At 48.4% G+C, this 15,771-nt stretch overlaps 1 protein-coding gene across 10 annotated transcripts in view; it reads left to right on the top strand.

Annotated features, from left to right (window-relative positions):
* Positions 1-13,842, top strand: part of CNGB1 (cyclic nucleotide gated channel subunit beta 1) — a 139,955-nt gene extending 126,113 nt beyond the window's left edge. For 2 of the 10 annotated variants that reach the window (XM_084959762.1, XM_084959763.1), the window contains 3 exons: positions 6,729-6,948; positions 10,066-11,530; positions 12,872-13,842. In XM_084959762.1, coding sequence (XP_084815888.1) covers positions 6,729-6,948; positions 10,066-10,353 — 508 coding nt within the window. In that variant the 3' untranslated portion in view covers positions 10,354-11,530; positions 12,872-13,842. Of the gene's footprint in view, positions 1-6,728; positions 6,949-10,065; positions 11,531-12,844 lie in introns of those variants that run through there. The other 8 variants (XM_084959766.1, XM_084959771.1, XM_084959770.1 and 5 more) reach the window with 8 other exon arrangements.
* The last annotated feature ends 1,929 nt before the right edge of the window (positions 13,843-15,771 follow it).

The raw sequence follows: 15,771 nt of genomic DNA, 5'->3' as shown, positions 1-15,771 counted from the left end.
AAGGAAACCTTCTCAGCAGAGAGCAGCTCTTTCTGTCGTTACCCTGCGTACTTACGATGTAGGTGTTGTGTTCAAAGTTATCTGGATTGGTTCTCTCTTTTCCTCCCTTTACTGGGGTGGATCTGTTTATTTGAAATACAGCTGGGGTCATGGGTTTCGGTTTGCATTCCATTTTAGGGTTCCCCCGGTCTGATCCTTACTGATTTTGGGGGTTTTGAGTATGTAGAACATCAACATGGCACAAAGCTACAAAACAGGTCCTTCCGAGAAGCACCCCAACTCCCCCACCTGTTGCCACCCACCCCCATAGGAGTCCAATCCCATTAATTTCTACTTTGTTCTCTCGTGTTTGCTTTTGCAAAAATAGGCAGATTTGTGAATATGTTATTTCCCTTTCTGTCTTACACAAAAGGTAGGCTGCTTTTGCGCTTGATTTTTTTTCACATGACGATAAATCCTGAAACACATTCTTTATCAGTCCAGACAGTCTCCTCATTCCTTTTGACAACTGCCAAGCATTCCTATGAATGGCATTAGGTTACTTCCAATATTTTGCAATTATAGGAGTTCCCGTCATGGTGCAGTGGAAGTGAATCCGACCGGGAACCATAAGGTTGCAGGTTCGATCCCTGGCTTTGCTCAGTGGGTTAAGGATCGGGTGTTGCTGCGAGCTGTGGTGTAGGTCGAAGACGCGGCTCGGATCTGGTGTTGCTGTGGCTGTGGTGTATGTAAGCCGGCAGCTGTAGCTCCGATTCGACCCCTAGCCTGGGAACCTCCATATGCCACGGGTGCAGCCCTAAAAAGCAGAGAAAAAAAAATTGCAGTTATAAATAGTGCTATAATGAATAATCTCGTGCATCTGTATTTTGTATTGCTAGGGAGTGGGTCTTTTTTTTTTTTGTCTTTTTGCTATTTCTTGGGCCACTCCCGTGGCATATGGAGGTTCCCAGGCTAGGGGTCCAATCGGAGCTGTAGTCTCTGGCCTACGCCAGAGCCACAGCAACGCGAGATCCGAGCCGCGTCTGCAACCTACACCACAGCTCACGGCAACGCCGGATTGTTAACCCACTGAGCAAGTGCAGGGACCGAACCCTCAACCTCATGGTTCCTAGTCGGATTCGTTAACCACTGCGCCACGACGGGAACTCCGGTCTTTTTTTTTTTTTTTTTTTTTTTTTTAAGAAAAGCAGGTTTTTGCTTTCAAACCCTTAAGATCAGGTTTATTTGGTTTTTTTTTAATGATTTTTTTCCCCATTATAGTTGGTTTACAGTGTTCTGTCAATTTTCTACTGTACAGCAACGTGACCGTGTCATACATACATACATACATATATTCTTTTTCTCACATTATCTTCCGTCATGCTCCATCACAAATGACTAGATATAGTTCCCTGTGTTATACAGCAGGATTTCATTGCTTATCTATTCCAAAGACAATAGTTTGCATCTCTTAACCCCAGACTCCCTGTCCATCCCATTCCCTCCCCCTCCCCCTTACAACCACAAGTCTGTTCTCCAAGTCCATGCATTTCTTTTCTGTGGAAAGGTTCATTTATGCCATATATTAGATTCCAGGTATAAGTGATATCATATGATACTTGTCTTTCTCTTTCTGACTTACTTAGTATGAGAGTCTCTAGTTCCATCCATGTTGCAAGATCAGGTTTCATTTTAATTAAAAACATTTTTTTAAAAAATTGTGGCCGCGCCCACAGCATGCAGAAGTTCCTGGGCCAGAGACTGAACCTGAGCCACAGCAATAACTTGAGCCACCGCAGTGACAGTGCTGAGTCCCTAACCACTAGGCTACCAGGGAACTCCAAGATCAGAGTTTTTAATTGAGTGAGAGAGTCAGCTTGATGTGGGAGGAAATGCACAATAGGCTTGGGAGGCTGATAGGGCTCAAATCTGCCCATGTGCAGTCCTGGCTGTGTGACCTTGGAAAATTTATCCTACTTTTCCAGCTCAGTGTCTCTACTGTAAAATAAAGGTAATTACCCTGTTGCAGGACAACAAAGTAAGCAGCGTCGATCAGGGGTGGATGCCAGTGTTGCCAGCAGGGGGCCTGGCACACAGGAGAGCTCAGGACATGTTAATATTTGTTCCTCTTTATCCATTACATTCTCTCTATAATTTTCCCATGGGGTAAAACCTCTTTAGTCCCCCTCTCTGGCATTTCCTCTCTTGCCTTTTATCACCTATTCCCATTTTCCACTTCAGTCACCGTAAATAAACTGCACAGAGAGTGGTCGTGATAAAGAGAACAAACTCACTAGCACCTGTTCAGAAGCACCATACTTCATTAAGCATATAGCTCAGGGCCCTGGGGACACAGCAGGGACCAAACAAAGCTTGCATTCTAGTCGGAGAGACCAACCCTAGAGAAGTGGATGTCTGTGATGTGTCAGCTGGGGATAAAGGCCAGAAGGATGCATAAAGCCCCATGAGGAGACAGAGGTGATGGAGGGAGCTGTGCAAGATAAGTTGGTCAGGAAAAGCCATTCTGAGGAGGTGGCACGTTAGCTGAGACCTGCACAGAGTGAGGGAGTGAGCTGGGGAACTGCCTGCAGGGAAAAGCATTCTAGAAAGAGGGAACAGCATGTGCAAGGGCCCTGGGGAGGCACAGACTCAGTGTTACATGCAGACCAGCAAGAAAAGGAACTTGATGTGGGATGGAAGAATTGGAGGGAGGGAGATTGGGTAGGACCTTGTAGGTGAGCTCTTGCAGTGGTTTTGGCTTTTGCTCCGAGAGAGATGGAAGCTATGCAAGGTTTTACACTGAGGACTGACTTAACGGTGACTCAGGTTTTTACGGGATCTCTTTGGCAGCTCCCAGGTGAGTGGATGCCGTGTTGGCCTTAGATCATAATACATATAAGGCACTGGGAAGGAAGCTGCCCCATAACTCATCTTACCTGGCTGCTCTTGGAGAAGCTTCAAGTCCCTGGAACAGCTCGTCTACCTGAGCTTCTCCACAAAGTCTGCCCACCCCCCCATCCTCCTGAGGGACAGGGACCTACGGTCAATCCTCATTATTCACGGATTCTATATTTGCAATTCACCTACTCACTGAAATAGCGAAAATTTTTTTATAACCCCAAATCAGGACTCAAGGGCCTACATGGACATTCACAGCCATGCACATAGCGGCAAAAAATTTGAGTCACCCGAATGGCACGTTCCTGCTAAAGCCGAAGAGGGCGATGCTCTGCCCTCTTGTTTCGCCTCATATTGCGAACAACTATCGTTCTGTGGCTCCCTAGGTGCTACATTTTTCACATTTTTGTCATTTTTGGTGATTTTCCTGTTAAAATGGCCCCAGATGTATTGCTGAAATGTGTGTTGCCACATACAGGCCTGAGTTAGCCGAGTGTTCCTTGTCTTTTTGTTTTGTTTTGTTTTGCTTTTTAGGGCTGCACCTATGGCACATGGAAGTTCCCAGGCTACGGGCCCACCTATGGTTCCCAGGCCAGCCTATACCACAGCCACTGCAACACTAGATCCGAGCCACATCTAAGACCAACGCCCCAGCTCATGGTAACACCGGATCCTTAATCTACTGATCAAGGCCAGGGATGGCACCCGCATCCTCATGGATTCTAGTGGGGTTTGTAACCCGCTGAACCACAATGGGAACTCCCCAAGCGTTCATTGTAAATGAATCAATGATATATATTACATAAGATGTCTTTAAACAGAAACACACATAAGACAAAGTTAGGTAGTGATTAGCGGATGAAAATATTGTGTCGAGAGGCTCGTGGTCACTGAACCCTGGATTTCCCCGGTAGTGATGGTTCAGTAGTCACTCATTCAGTGTCTACAAGGACTTTCTAGAACTTGATGTCCACAGATAAAGAGAACTGACTGTTGATGTCTGAGACGGAGTACCAGCTTCCCCCCGCTCCCGCTCGCCCCCTGCCAGAGGAGCACGGCTCAGAAAAGCCACGCTCAGAGCTGCCAGCCTGTTCCTCTGGCTGGCATGGGTGGTGCAGTGATAGAATTCTCGCCTGCCATTCCTCTGGCTGGGTTAGGTATAGGTTTGGCAAGTCAGCCAGGATGCCCGTTTATGCTGGCGTGAGGCAGCCGGAGCGGGGAGAGGGGGCTGTGGCTCAGGTTTTCAGAGAGGCTGGCTCTCTGGACAGACAAGCTGGAAGGGAGAAGCGGGGTGTCCCAAAGGAGCTCTGCCCATCGGAGGAGAGGTGGGGCCAAGAACCATAGGGCCTAGGGCTGTCAGACTGGGGGAGAGCCACACGTGGGCTTCTGTCCAACTCCCCACTTTGCCGATGGGGGATCTGAGGCCCCAAAGCATTGAGATGCTCAGCTCTCCGGCGTGAATTACACAGTAATTAGAGTGAGACGCGTGCCAACTGAAAATGAGGATAAATGTCCTTAATCGGGCACTGTCCCACAAGCCAGCTCAGTGTTTCAAAACAGAGACAGCCATTAGCAATCAGCCAGGATCCTTCGTGTCACTGGAGTAACCACGCAGAGCTTCCTTGCTGACCTCGTGCTGTGAATTATGGATTCAAAGAACACAGGTGACAGTGCCGGCCTGTAAAAGGCCTCGGATGAATTGTCATGTTTGGGGTCTCCTGGGGGAGGCCCTGCTAGAAAATGCAAGTCTTGGGCAGTTAATATCAATATGCACAATTTCAATCCATTGCCTCTGATTAGATAAGCAGCCGGTAATGGCCTCATTTTTAAACAAACAAGTTTTGCCTGAACCCTGATGAATGAATTTGCCAATTAGTAGTCTAGACCCGCTAGATTGCAGGCAAAACTCATTTGTTCCTGTGCCAAACCACTCATGGCATGTTTGTTGTGTGAACAATTCCTTACACAAGGCTGGGGCTCTCTTTGATGGAAAATTCTCTCCTCATTTAGAGAAGCAGGGTGGTAGATTGCACTTAGATCTGGGTTATGATTCTGTCTTTACCCCTTCCTACAACCCCTCCCCTCTGAGCCTCAGTTTCCCCATCTCTTCCAGGGACAATAATCCCAGCCCTTTCCAGGTCAGAGTATTGTCAGCGTCTAAGAATATAATGACCATGACACTGCTTTGTAATCGCTAAGTCCTGGGGTGCTGGGATCCAAGGTGTGGGGTCGAATTCTAGTTCTGCCACTTCCTAGCTGTGTGGCCTCGGGAAAGTTACTCAGCCCCACTGGAATTCCACACCCTCATTTGAAATGAGGGAGGATAATAGGACCTACCTGCTAGGATGACCGTGACACTGAAGGACAGAGTGGGTATCTGTCAACATCCTGCATAACAATGTTACCTCCGATTGAGTAGATTAAAACCACAAATGTTGGAGTTCCTGTCGTGGCTCATCAGAAACAAATTTGACTACTTTCCAAGAGGATTCAGGTTTGACCCCTGGCCTCACCCAGTGGGTTAAGGATCTGGCATTGCCATGAACTGTGGTGTAGGTCACAGATGCACCTTGGATCTGGCATGGCTATGGCTGTGGTGTAGGCTGGCAGCTACACCTCTGATTCATCCCCTAGGCTGAGAACCTCCTTATGTCATGGGTGTGGCCCTAAAAACAAACAAAAAACCCCACAAATGTTTATTATCTCAGAGTTTCTATGGGTCAGATGTCTGGGGCCGGCTTAGGCGGGTCCCCTACAAGGCAGTAATCAAGGTGTGGCCAGAGCTGGGTCTCATTTCAAGTCTCGACTGGGGAAAAATCTGCCTGCGAGGTCCCGTGGTTGTTGGCGGAATTTAGTTCCTTGGGGCTTTGGGACTGGGGGCCTCTGTTCCCAGCTAGTCTTTGGCCAGTGGCTGCCCTCAGAATCTTGCCATGTAGGCCTCTCCCAACGTGGCCACTTGCTTCATCAAAACCAGCAAGGGAGAGTGTCTCCTTGCAAGACAGAGGCCACGTTCCTATGGGACACAGTCACAAAAGTGACATTTGATCACCCTGGCATCCATTGGTGGAAGCAAGTCACATGTCCCACCACCTTCAGGGGAGGGGGTCGCACAGAAGTGTGAACACCAGGAAGGGGGATCACTGGGGTCACCAAAGAATGCCTGCCTGTGAACGACTGAGCCCAGGGCCCGACCTGTACAGACACTTAGTGTTGACACTGGTGATGACGATGGTGAAATGACAGTGAAGCAAAAGGAGAAGCAAAAGCTTGGGCTCTTTGTCTTCTGGGCATCCTATTTCTGATTCCATATATCAAAGCATCCTGCATCATTTCCTGTGTGACCTCAGAAAATTCACTCAACCTCTCTGAGCCTCATCTGTAACTTAAGGCAGTGAAAACCCACATCATTGTGGTTGTTCTGATCGTTCAGTGAGATCTAATGCCTGGGCTCAGAAAAGGAGCTCAAGAACTGTTAGTCAAGGAGTTCCCTTCGTGGCTCAGCAGTAACGACCTCAACTAGTATCCATGAGGATGTGGGTTTGATCCCTGGCCCTGCTCAGTGGGTTAAGGATCTGGTGTTGCTGTGAGCTGTGGTGTAGGTCCCAGACATGGCTTGGATCCGGCGTTGCTGTGGCTGTGGTGTAGGCCGGCAGCTGTAGCTCCAATTCGACCCTTAGCCTGGGAACTTCCATATACTGCAAGTGCGACCCTAAAGAGACAAAAACAAAAACCAAAAACCTGTTAGCCAAAATGACCACCATCACACAACTCCATGAAAGGGCTCTGGCAAAGGAGGCTTTCTTTTCTCCCAGAGCTCGCTGGTGATACCATTGGACTTTGCTTTCTTGCAGGCGAATGCTGAGAAATAACAACAAGCCCAAGGAGAAGAGCGTGCTCATCCTTCCTCCGCGGGCGGGCACCCCCAAGCTCTTCAACGCCGCCCTGGCCGCAGCAGGCAAGCTGGGCGGCGCCAAGGGGGCCAAAGGCGGCAAGCTTGCCCACCTCAGGGCCCGACTGAAGGAGCTGGCTGCGCTGGAGGCTGCTGCAAGACAGCAGCAGCAGCTGGAACAGGTAATGCGGCTGCAGACCCAGCTACCAGGTCTATTTCAACCACAGGCCCGCAAGAAGGCCTAGGGGTCCCCACATTCAATTTTAGGGAATACTCATCCTTCTTCGCATGGTCAGGATTCATTTGGTTGCAAGCAACAGGATTGCAAGTGACAGTGACAGCTCAAATTAGCTTGAAACAATTGGGAATTTCTTGGGACAAGTCATTGAAAAGTTCAGGCAAGCCTGGATCTAAAAATTCAGATGATGCCAACAAGATGGGTTCTGGCATACTGTTATCTCTGCTTCCCCTGGGGATGGCTCCACTCCCAGGCAGGCCCCCAAGAATTTAAGATGACACCCCCCCAAGATTACATTCTCCTGGCTGAGCAACTCCCACAGAAATGAAAGTTCTTCTTGGAGTTCCCACTGTGGCAAAACAGGATCAGTGGTGTTTTGTGAGCACTGAGAGCCAGGTTCAATCCCTGGCCCAGCACAGTGGGTTAAGGTTCTGGTGCTGCCGCAGCTGTGGCTTAGGTTGCAGCTGTGGCTTGGATCTGATCCCTGGTCCAGGAGCTCTGTATGCCCCAGGTGGAAGAAAGAAGGAGAGAAAGAAAGAAAAGAGAGAGAGAGAGAGACGGACAGACAGACAGACAGACAGACAGAAAGAAAGTTCTTTTTTCCCAGTAGTTCCAGCAAAAAGTCCCAGCACTCACAGTCATTGGACAGAATCAGGTCATATGTCAGTACTGCAGCCACTTAATGTGGCACTCTGGAGGGGGGAGGGGGCGCTGGCTGGACCGAGGGTTGGGGTTGCTCCCCCATAGGGTGCTGCTACAGAGGTAGGAGTCCTGGGTGTGGGCAGGGACTGTCTGTCTGGAGATGACAGTGATGTTGTCATACTCAATGTTGTGTCTGTGACAATTTAAAAGGTTTGAAAAACCAAGGCAACAGGCACAGTGCCAATAGTCCCCGCCTCCATAAAATCTAAAGGGAATTTTAAAATTAGTTCTGGGATGTTTTTCTGTGACTAATGCCAAGAATGCCAATTAGAATGATTGCACTAATTATGACTGCTCATGACTGTCCTTTAGGGAGGCTGCTGGGAAAGGAGGGTGGGGTGAGGCAGGATCTCAGTGGCAGAGAGGGGCTGGTGGTTGGCATGACAGAATTCAAAGGAGCCCCGTGGACTCGGTCTCAGTCCATGCTGGGGGAATTCCCGTTGTGGCTCAGCAGTAATGAACCCAACTAGTATCCATGAGGATGCAGGTTTGATCCCTGGCCTCGCTCAGTGGGTTAAGGACCCAGTGTTGCCGTGAGTTGTGGTATAGGTCACAGATATGACCCAGATCCCGTTTTGCTGTGGCTGTGGCAATTGGCAGCTACAGTTCCAATGTGGCCCCTAGCTGGGAACTTCTATGTGCTGCGGGTGCAGCCCTAAAAAGCAAAAAAAAAAAAAAAAAAAAAAAAAAAAAAAATTCCAGGCTGGGGTTAGAGTCTAGGAGACGAATCCAGAGGTCATTTGGCAGAAGGAATCTGGAGAGTGACACTAGTCACCTGGGGTTCCAAGACATTTTTCAGATACAGCCACCAGTGGCCCCAGATTAAGGACAGATGTGATTGGTTCACCAACTGCCAAGGGCAGGGTCAAGCTGGCAAGTTGGGCTCTTTAGTGCTGGCCGGTGTGCGGGGCTGAGTGGCCTTGAACAGCAAGAGTGTTCTCAGTACAGTGAAAGGTTTCATCTGAAATGGGGCTTGCTGCTTCTAAGTGGCTTGGAGACCTGAATTACATCTGCATGTGTGTTCTCATCAAAGGCAGTTTTAGAACAACCTGGGCAGAAAGGCAGCGTGCAGGAATTCTTAAACAGCCGTCTAAAGACCCAGGTCCAAATCCTGGCTCTGTCACCACCAGCCCCTGTGTCTGGGGGAAGCTCCTCCAGGTCCTTCTGGGAGCCGGATTACTCGTGGCTGCCACATGGGTTGGCAGAGATGAAGCAGGATACTTTTATAAAAGCATGTGAAACATGGCGAAGCCTTGGACCAACCTTCCTGTGATCCTTCTGGCTCCCTTCACAGCAGGATGCTTCCAGAAGATCCCATGATGGGCACCACCTGGACCTCCTGCCCTGGAAGTGTGTGGTCAGAGTTGAGAGTGGACAGGAGAGCAGGGGACAGGTGCACAAACCATGTAGAAACCCCGAGACAGAGGGAGCAGCTGTCCCCAGAGCTGCCTTGGGTTCTAGGAGCATCTTGGCTCCCCCTGTCCCAATGCCCTCCTTCAGCACCTCTGATTTGAGCAGATTTCAAGGGGTCACTATTCCTCATAAGTGCACCGATTTCTCTCACTTTAAACTTTCCAGGGACCATCCAGGTTCCTCCCCTGGAGGCTGCTCCCTCCCCAGGTTCCTCCCAGGCCGAGATGGAGTCAGACAGAGCAGGAGGGGCTGTGGGTAGCTATCCACAAAGGCTTGGGTTTTCATCCAGTTCCTAATCAAATCCATAGGGACCCCATCCATGGGAACCCTGCAGGCTGGAAGCTGGAGGTACCCACCAAGTCCCCAAACACAGGGGCTCAGCTCAGCCTAAGGCCGGTGGTACCCAGCCCCTTCTTCCACTGGGGGTCTCAACCTTTGAGTCCTTCCAGAAAAGGAGCCAGGCCAAAGCTGCTCCTGCCTTCATCAGCTTTTCCCTTCTTTGCTTAGAGTTTTTCTCATGCACCTGGGAGCCCCAGCCCTGGTAACCGGGCAGGACGGGTGGCGGCTGAGCTTTGCAGAGGCCTTGGTGGCGCCCCCTCCTGGTCATAGTCTTTCCTCCCTCTATAGCTCAGTGACCAGTGATGGACCTCTTCTGTTGAGCCAGCAGCTCCACTCTGGCTTCTAGCCCGGCAACTCTACAGAGACCTAAAACATCCCAAAGACCCTCCACCAAATCCAACCGAGACCTTTAATCCTTCAGGTTCTCCTTAAGATATTGTTTCTACCCAATAATCCTGATACAGCTCCACCCAACCCTCCAGCTATGGGACTTCACCACTGAGCGCTCTCTTCCTCTTCAGGGATCCAAGAAGGGGGGGAACCAGGAAATGTCCGAGCCCCCCTCCAAGCACCCTCTGCCTCACCAGTCGCTCTTTCCGAATTTCAGGCCAAGAGCTTAGAAGATGCTGCCGGAGAGGGAGGCTCAGCTGCCCCAGAGCAGCCCAGAGAGGAGGGCTCGGCCGCCCCAGAGCAGCCTGCGCCCCCGGAGCCCCCTGCCCCGCGCTCTCCATCACCCGCCTCCCAGGGGAGGCCGGAGGGAGACAAGGAGGGCGCGGCCGGGCCGGAGGAGCACTCGGTGCGGATCCACGTGAGCCCGGGGCCGGATCCCGATGAGCAGATCCTGTCGGTGGAGATCCCCGAGGAGAAGGAGGAGGAGAAGAAAGAGGAAGAGTGAGGCAGCCACTAGCGAGCTACCCCCCACCCCTGTAGTTTGCCCCCCCCCACCTGCGTCACCACATGCTCTGCTCCCTGAAGCCAAGATCCTCGTCCTCAGTAGTGGCCTCAGTGGTTCTCCCTTAAAGGCTCCACCGGTGCTCCTGCCCTGGCATCAGCTTCTCCCGCGGCTGGTCTTGAAATGAACAAACTTCAGAGTGTTTGTGCCCCAGAGTTCCCACCGTCGCTAGAGAATCCTACCACCCCCTAACTGTTATCTTCTTTTTTTTCTTTTTTTTTTTTTTTGGTCTTTTTGCTATTTCTTGGGCCGCTCCCGTGGCACATGGAGGTTCCCAGGCTAGGGATCTAATCGGAGCTGTAGCCACCAGCCTACACCAGAGCCACAGCAACGCGGGATCCGTGCCTCGTCTGCAACCTACACCACAGCTCAAGTGAACGCCAGATCCTTAACCCACTGAGCAAGGGCAGGGATGGAACCCTCAACCTCATGGTTCTTGGTCGGATTCATTAACTGCAGCACCATGACAGGAACTCCAACTGTTATCATTTTTAAGAACTAAGCACTTTTCCGTGGGGCATCAACACATGGGGAGCCTTGTTGGAGAAGTCGGGCGTTGTTGGATGTTTGGGTTTTGCCCTCAGCAATTTGTCTCCCACGTTACAAGACTGCAAAACATTTCTGGCAGAAGGGAGGGCACTTATGCTGTTCCTTTGACTAAGTGGGAGCGATGGCACCTCTGACCCATGCTGCTTCTCTTTGCTGGGCAGTCACATTAGGACTGTGATGCTTCTTAGGATAGTTAGCGCTTGTCTCCCCCAGACTATATTCCGTTCCCAGAGATGCTGTTATCCCAGAACAGATCCGGTGGAAATGGCTTACTGGCCAGCAGCCCCCTTGCCAGTTACCCAGTCCTCCTCAGCAGGGGTTAATCTATTACTTGCTTTTGACACCCTTGCTGTAGAAATGATAGCAGCAACTTCCATTAAGCCTGGAAGATGGAATCTCATGGCTAATACCACTGAAGTTTCTGAGGTTTCTTTAGATTGTCATATTGCTTTTATTTTTATTTTGCTTTTTTTAGGGCTGCACCTGCAGCATATGGAAGTGCCCAGGCTAGGGGGTGAACTGGAGCTGCAGCTGCCGGCCTACACCACAGCCACAGCAACACCAGATCTGAGTTGTGTTTGCAACCTACACCACAGCTCACAGCAATGCCAGATCCTTAACCCACTGAGTGAGGCCAGGGATTGAACCCAGTGTCCTCATGGATGCTAGCTGGGTTTGTAACCGGATGAGCTACAATGGGAACTCCAGTCATTTTGCTTTTATGGTTTAAAAAAAAGGAAAAGAATCACTCCATCAAATGAATATTTATTGAGAGGATTGTATTTGCACACAGAATGGCTCTTGGGGGAGCAGGTGATTAAAAACAAAAAGCTGTATTGGACCATTTGTTTCCATCAGCAACAATGAACACAAAAGATCTGGCATTCCAATAGGTCCTGTCCATTTTATACAAAATTATGGGAACATGGTCAACTGCTAAAGGGGACTTTGAAGGTCAGTAAAGGAATGGTTTTTTGTTTTTTTGTTTCTTTGTTTTTTTTTTTCCCATCCAACTAAAAGCAGCACCTTCATTTCTCCCATGGAAAAAAGTAACCAAATGGGAATTTCCAGGCTGGTCTAAGCATTTCCAAATCCCAGGGTAGCAAACAGATTCATCTAGTCTATGACATGTCATGTGATCATATTGAATATAGTGGCGAGCAGTGTTATTATTTTACCCTTTGAAGAAGTTTTCATTCTTTGTAAAGATAATAACATATTTACATGTGTACAAAAGAACATCTACTAAAACTTCGCCCAGAAGTTACCTTGTGGCACAGCAGGTTAAGGACCCAGTGTTGCCACAGCTGTGGTGCGGGTCGCAACTGTGATGCCCGTGCCCGTTCCATCCTTGGCCCAGGAACTTCCACATGCTGCAGGTGCAGTCAAAAAAAAAAAAAAAAAAAAAAAAAGAAAGAAATATTCTCCTTCTTACTCCAGATGCCCAACCTTCCTGGTTCTCTTCCTGGAAGCAACCATGGTTATCAGTTTCTTGTTTATTCTTTCAGAGACATTTTTAAGCTCCCATAAGGAAATATGTAAATTTATTTTTGTTTCCTTCCTCCCCCCCCTTCCTTCCTTCCTTTTCACCAATGGCAACATATTAGAGCTGCTGTTATTTTTCACTTGATTTATTTGGGAGATTGTTTCCTATCAGCACATAAAGGGCAAGCTTATTTTTTCATGACTGCAGTCTAGTCCATTGTATGGACATATCATAACATTTAACCATTCTCCCATTGATAGACAGTGGTACTATTTCCAATGTTATGCTGTTAATGCTGCAGCTAAAAAATACTATATAGGAGTTCCTGTCGTGGCTCAGTGATTAATGAATCCAACTAGGAACCATGAGGATGCGGGTTCTATCCCTGGCCTCGCTCAGTGGGTTAAGGATCTGTATCGCCGTGAGCTGTGGTGTAGGTTGCAGATGTGGCTCAGATCCCGTGCTGCTGTGGCTCTGGCGTAGGATGGCAGCTACAGCTCCGATTTGACCCTTAGCCCGGGAACCTCCACATGCTGTGGGTGCGGCCCTAGAAAAGACGACAAAAAAAAAATATATATTGTACAGACATAATTTCACTGGTAAACACAGTTTTTAAATAGAAGTCTGGAGGTTTGGGCTAATTTTTTTCCCCATTCCTCAGTGTCATATTTGCAGTGTATATTCTATGATCCAAGCATAGAATATGCTTCCATCTCTAGCAAGTATTTTAGATGTATCAAAAAGGAAAACATATTGCCCTTCAGTGGATGGCAGAATGTTTCAAGGACAATTTCACTGTGAGCTCCTACTTAGTAAGAAATCTTTTTTACATGAATATACGTATTCTTTTAGATGTCAGCCCTTGAATGTGTACTGCTTATTATATGAAGTGAGAGATTCTTGAAGTTCCCAAGAACTGCCCTAGAAAGAAAATTGATTTTGAAATGAGATGATCAGTGTCTTCATTTCCCTGAGAAATCTCATAAAACTGGACACTCCACAAACTTTAGGTACTAGAGAAATTGAATGTGAGGCTGACACTATTCTCCAAATGGAATGGAACTGGTTGATGGCCAAGATATGGATGGTACAGGTCAGGCATATTACCATTCTGCAGCTGAAACAGGACTTTTGTTTGTATATGTTGAATCTCTGCTAATTAAAAATGTCTCAACACGTCCTGCATTGGGGTAGAAAATGAACAGCAAGTTATTTTTTTAACTACATAAATATTTTCAATAAAATTAAAAGCAAGAAGCTGTTTTACATTTCATTATCCAAATGTATTCAGCTACCTGGAATATTTTCATCTGTTTTCTTAGTAAACATCAATACTCTGTGTGCACTCTGGCTTTCATCCTCATATAATGCATTTTAATTAAAAGTATTTAGACAAAGATTCCTGGCTTGTGGCTTCATTTCAAAAACTGACCAAGCATAACAGACCCTTTTGTGAGAAAAACAGAGTTTTATTTTCTGGCTCAGGCTCACTAGCTGGTCTCCTATTGACATCCTTGGGGCCAGAATCCATCCTGTATTCCTATTGCTGGAGTGATACCTTAGCCCTGTAACGTTCCTTAGCAACCTGCCCCTAGGAGTCTAAGTCCCTCAAAAACAGACCTTTTAGGAGTTCCCGTTGTGGCTCAGCAGGTTATGAACCTGACTAGTATCCATGAGGATGCAGGTTTGATCCCTGCCCTTGCTCAGTGGGTTAAGGATCTGAGGTTGCTGTGGACTGTGGTGTAGGTTGCAGGTGTGGCTCAGATTCTGTGTGGCTGTGGCATTGGCTGGCAGCTGCAGCTCCAATTGGACCCCTAGACTGGGAACTTCCATATGCCACAGGTATGACCCCAAAAAGCAAAACACAAAAACAAAACAGCTCTTTTGTGTCTGGCTTTTCCAAGCCCACTGCCTACAGTTTCCCCAACCTCATCAGACTTGTCCTAATGCCGCCACTTCCGAGTGGCTGTGGATTGGCTTAGCTTCCAGTCCCAGCTTGACTGTCTACCATGGGTAACCTCGACATCTGAGACCAAGTTCCTCATGGAGATAATACACTGCACCATTAAAGGGCCATCGAGATGATCAAACACTAGACTGGCATTGCCAGTCTGAATGGGCACGTGGAATAAAGCCAGCATGCCACCCCCTACTCGGCCACTGTTGGAGTAGAACAGAAGCCCCCTCAGAACTCTGTCTTCTCTGAACTCTGCCTCTGCCCGGGGTTTACACACAGAAGGAATGCGATCACCTCTTTCTTTGCTCTTTAACTGAGAGTTTGTACAAAGGCCTGGACCAATGTGAATTATTACAACATAAATCACAGCTCTCCCCACCATCCATGGATGTCTTTAATCCAACTTCATACAAAAACAGACCCTAAAACACCCAACTAAGGCTTCCTCTCCTGTGGCAGTCAATCCATCGGGGCTAGGCCCAGGGCAGGCTTGATGGGTGTGTGACTCATGAAGTCACACACGTGAAATCACACGTGGCCCTGTCACCATTTTTAAGTTCTTTTCTTTTTACAGCTGCACTTGCAACATATGGAAGTTCCTGGGCTAGCAATTGAATCAGAGCTGAAATTGCCAGCCTACACCATAGCCACAGCAACATGGGATGGGAGCTGCCTCTGCAACCTACGCTACAGCTTACAGCAACGCCGGATCCTTAACTCACTGAGTGAGGCCAGGGATCAAACTGCAATCTTCACAGAGACAATGCTGGGTCCTTAACCGGCTGAGCCAATAGGAACTCCCATTTTAATTCTTTTTTTTTTTTTTTTTTTTTTGGCCTTTTTAGGACCACACCCGCAGCATATGGAAGTTCCCAGGCTGGGAGTTGAGTCAGAGCCATAGCCACTGGCCTACACCACAGCCACAGCAACCCCGGATCTTTAACCCACTGAGTGAGGCCAGGGATTGAACTCATGTCCTCGTGGATACTAGTTGGGTTCATTTCTGCTGAGCCAGGATGGAAATTCCCCCATCTTAAAATTCATAATTTGTAAACAAGGTTCTCACATTTTTATTTTCACTGGGCCCCACAAATTATATAGCCTGTCCTTCTATCTGAAAATAGATTCACCCTCGGGGAGTCAGCACCCTGGGAGAGACAGAAACAGCCAAGAGAAAAGACCCCTGAAGCCACCATCCAACCTCTGCCACAAACCTGCAGTGTGACCTCCTCTGGGTAGCTTTCATTCATTCGATGAACATTTAAAAAAATTCTATGTGCCAAGCACTGTTCTAGTCACTTTCCAGGCCTCAGGAGTTCCGTCTCTAAGCTGGGAAGAGTAAAACAATCCTTTCAAGGCTGTAAGGAGA

The sequence above is a fragment of the Sus scrofa genome, chromosome 6 (assembly GCF_054392235.1).
Source record: "Sus scrofa isolate SSC_HxYL_T2T_F1_AM1 chromosome 6, Sscrofa_HxYL_maternal_Yorkshire_Landrace_v2.0, whole genome shotgun sequence".
Classification (NCBI taxonomy): domain Eukaryota; kingdom Metazoa; phylum Chordata; class Mammalia; order Artiodactyla; family Suidae; genus Sus; species Sus scrofa.
Note: the sequence above shows the minus strand (reverse complement) of the source record. Positions and strands in the feature narration are given on the sequence as shown.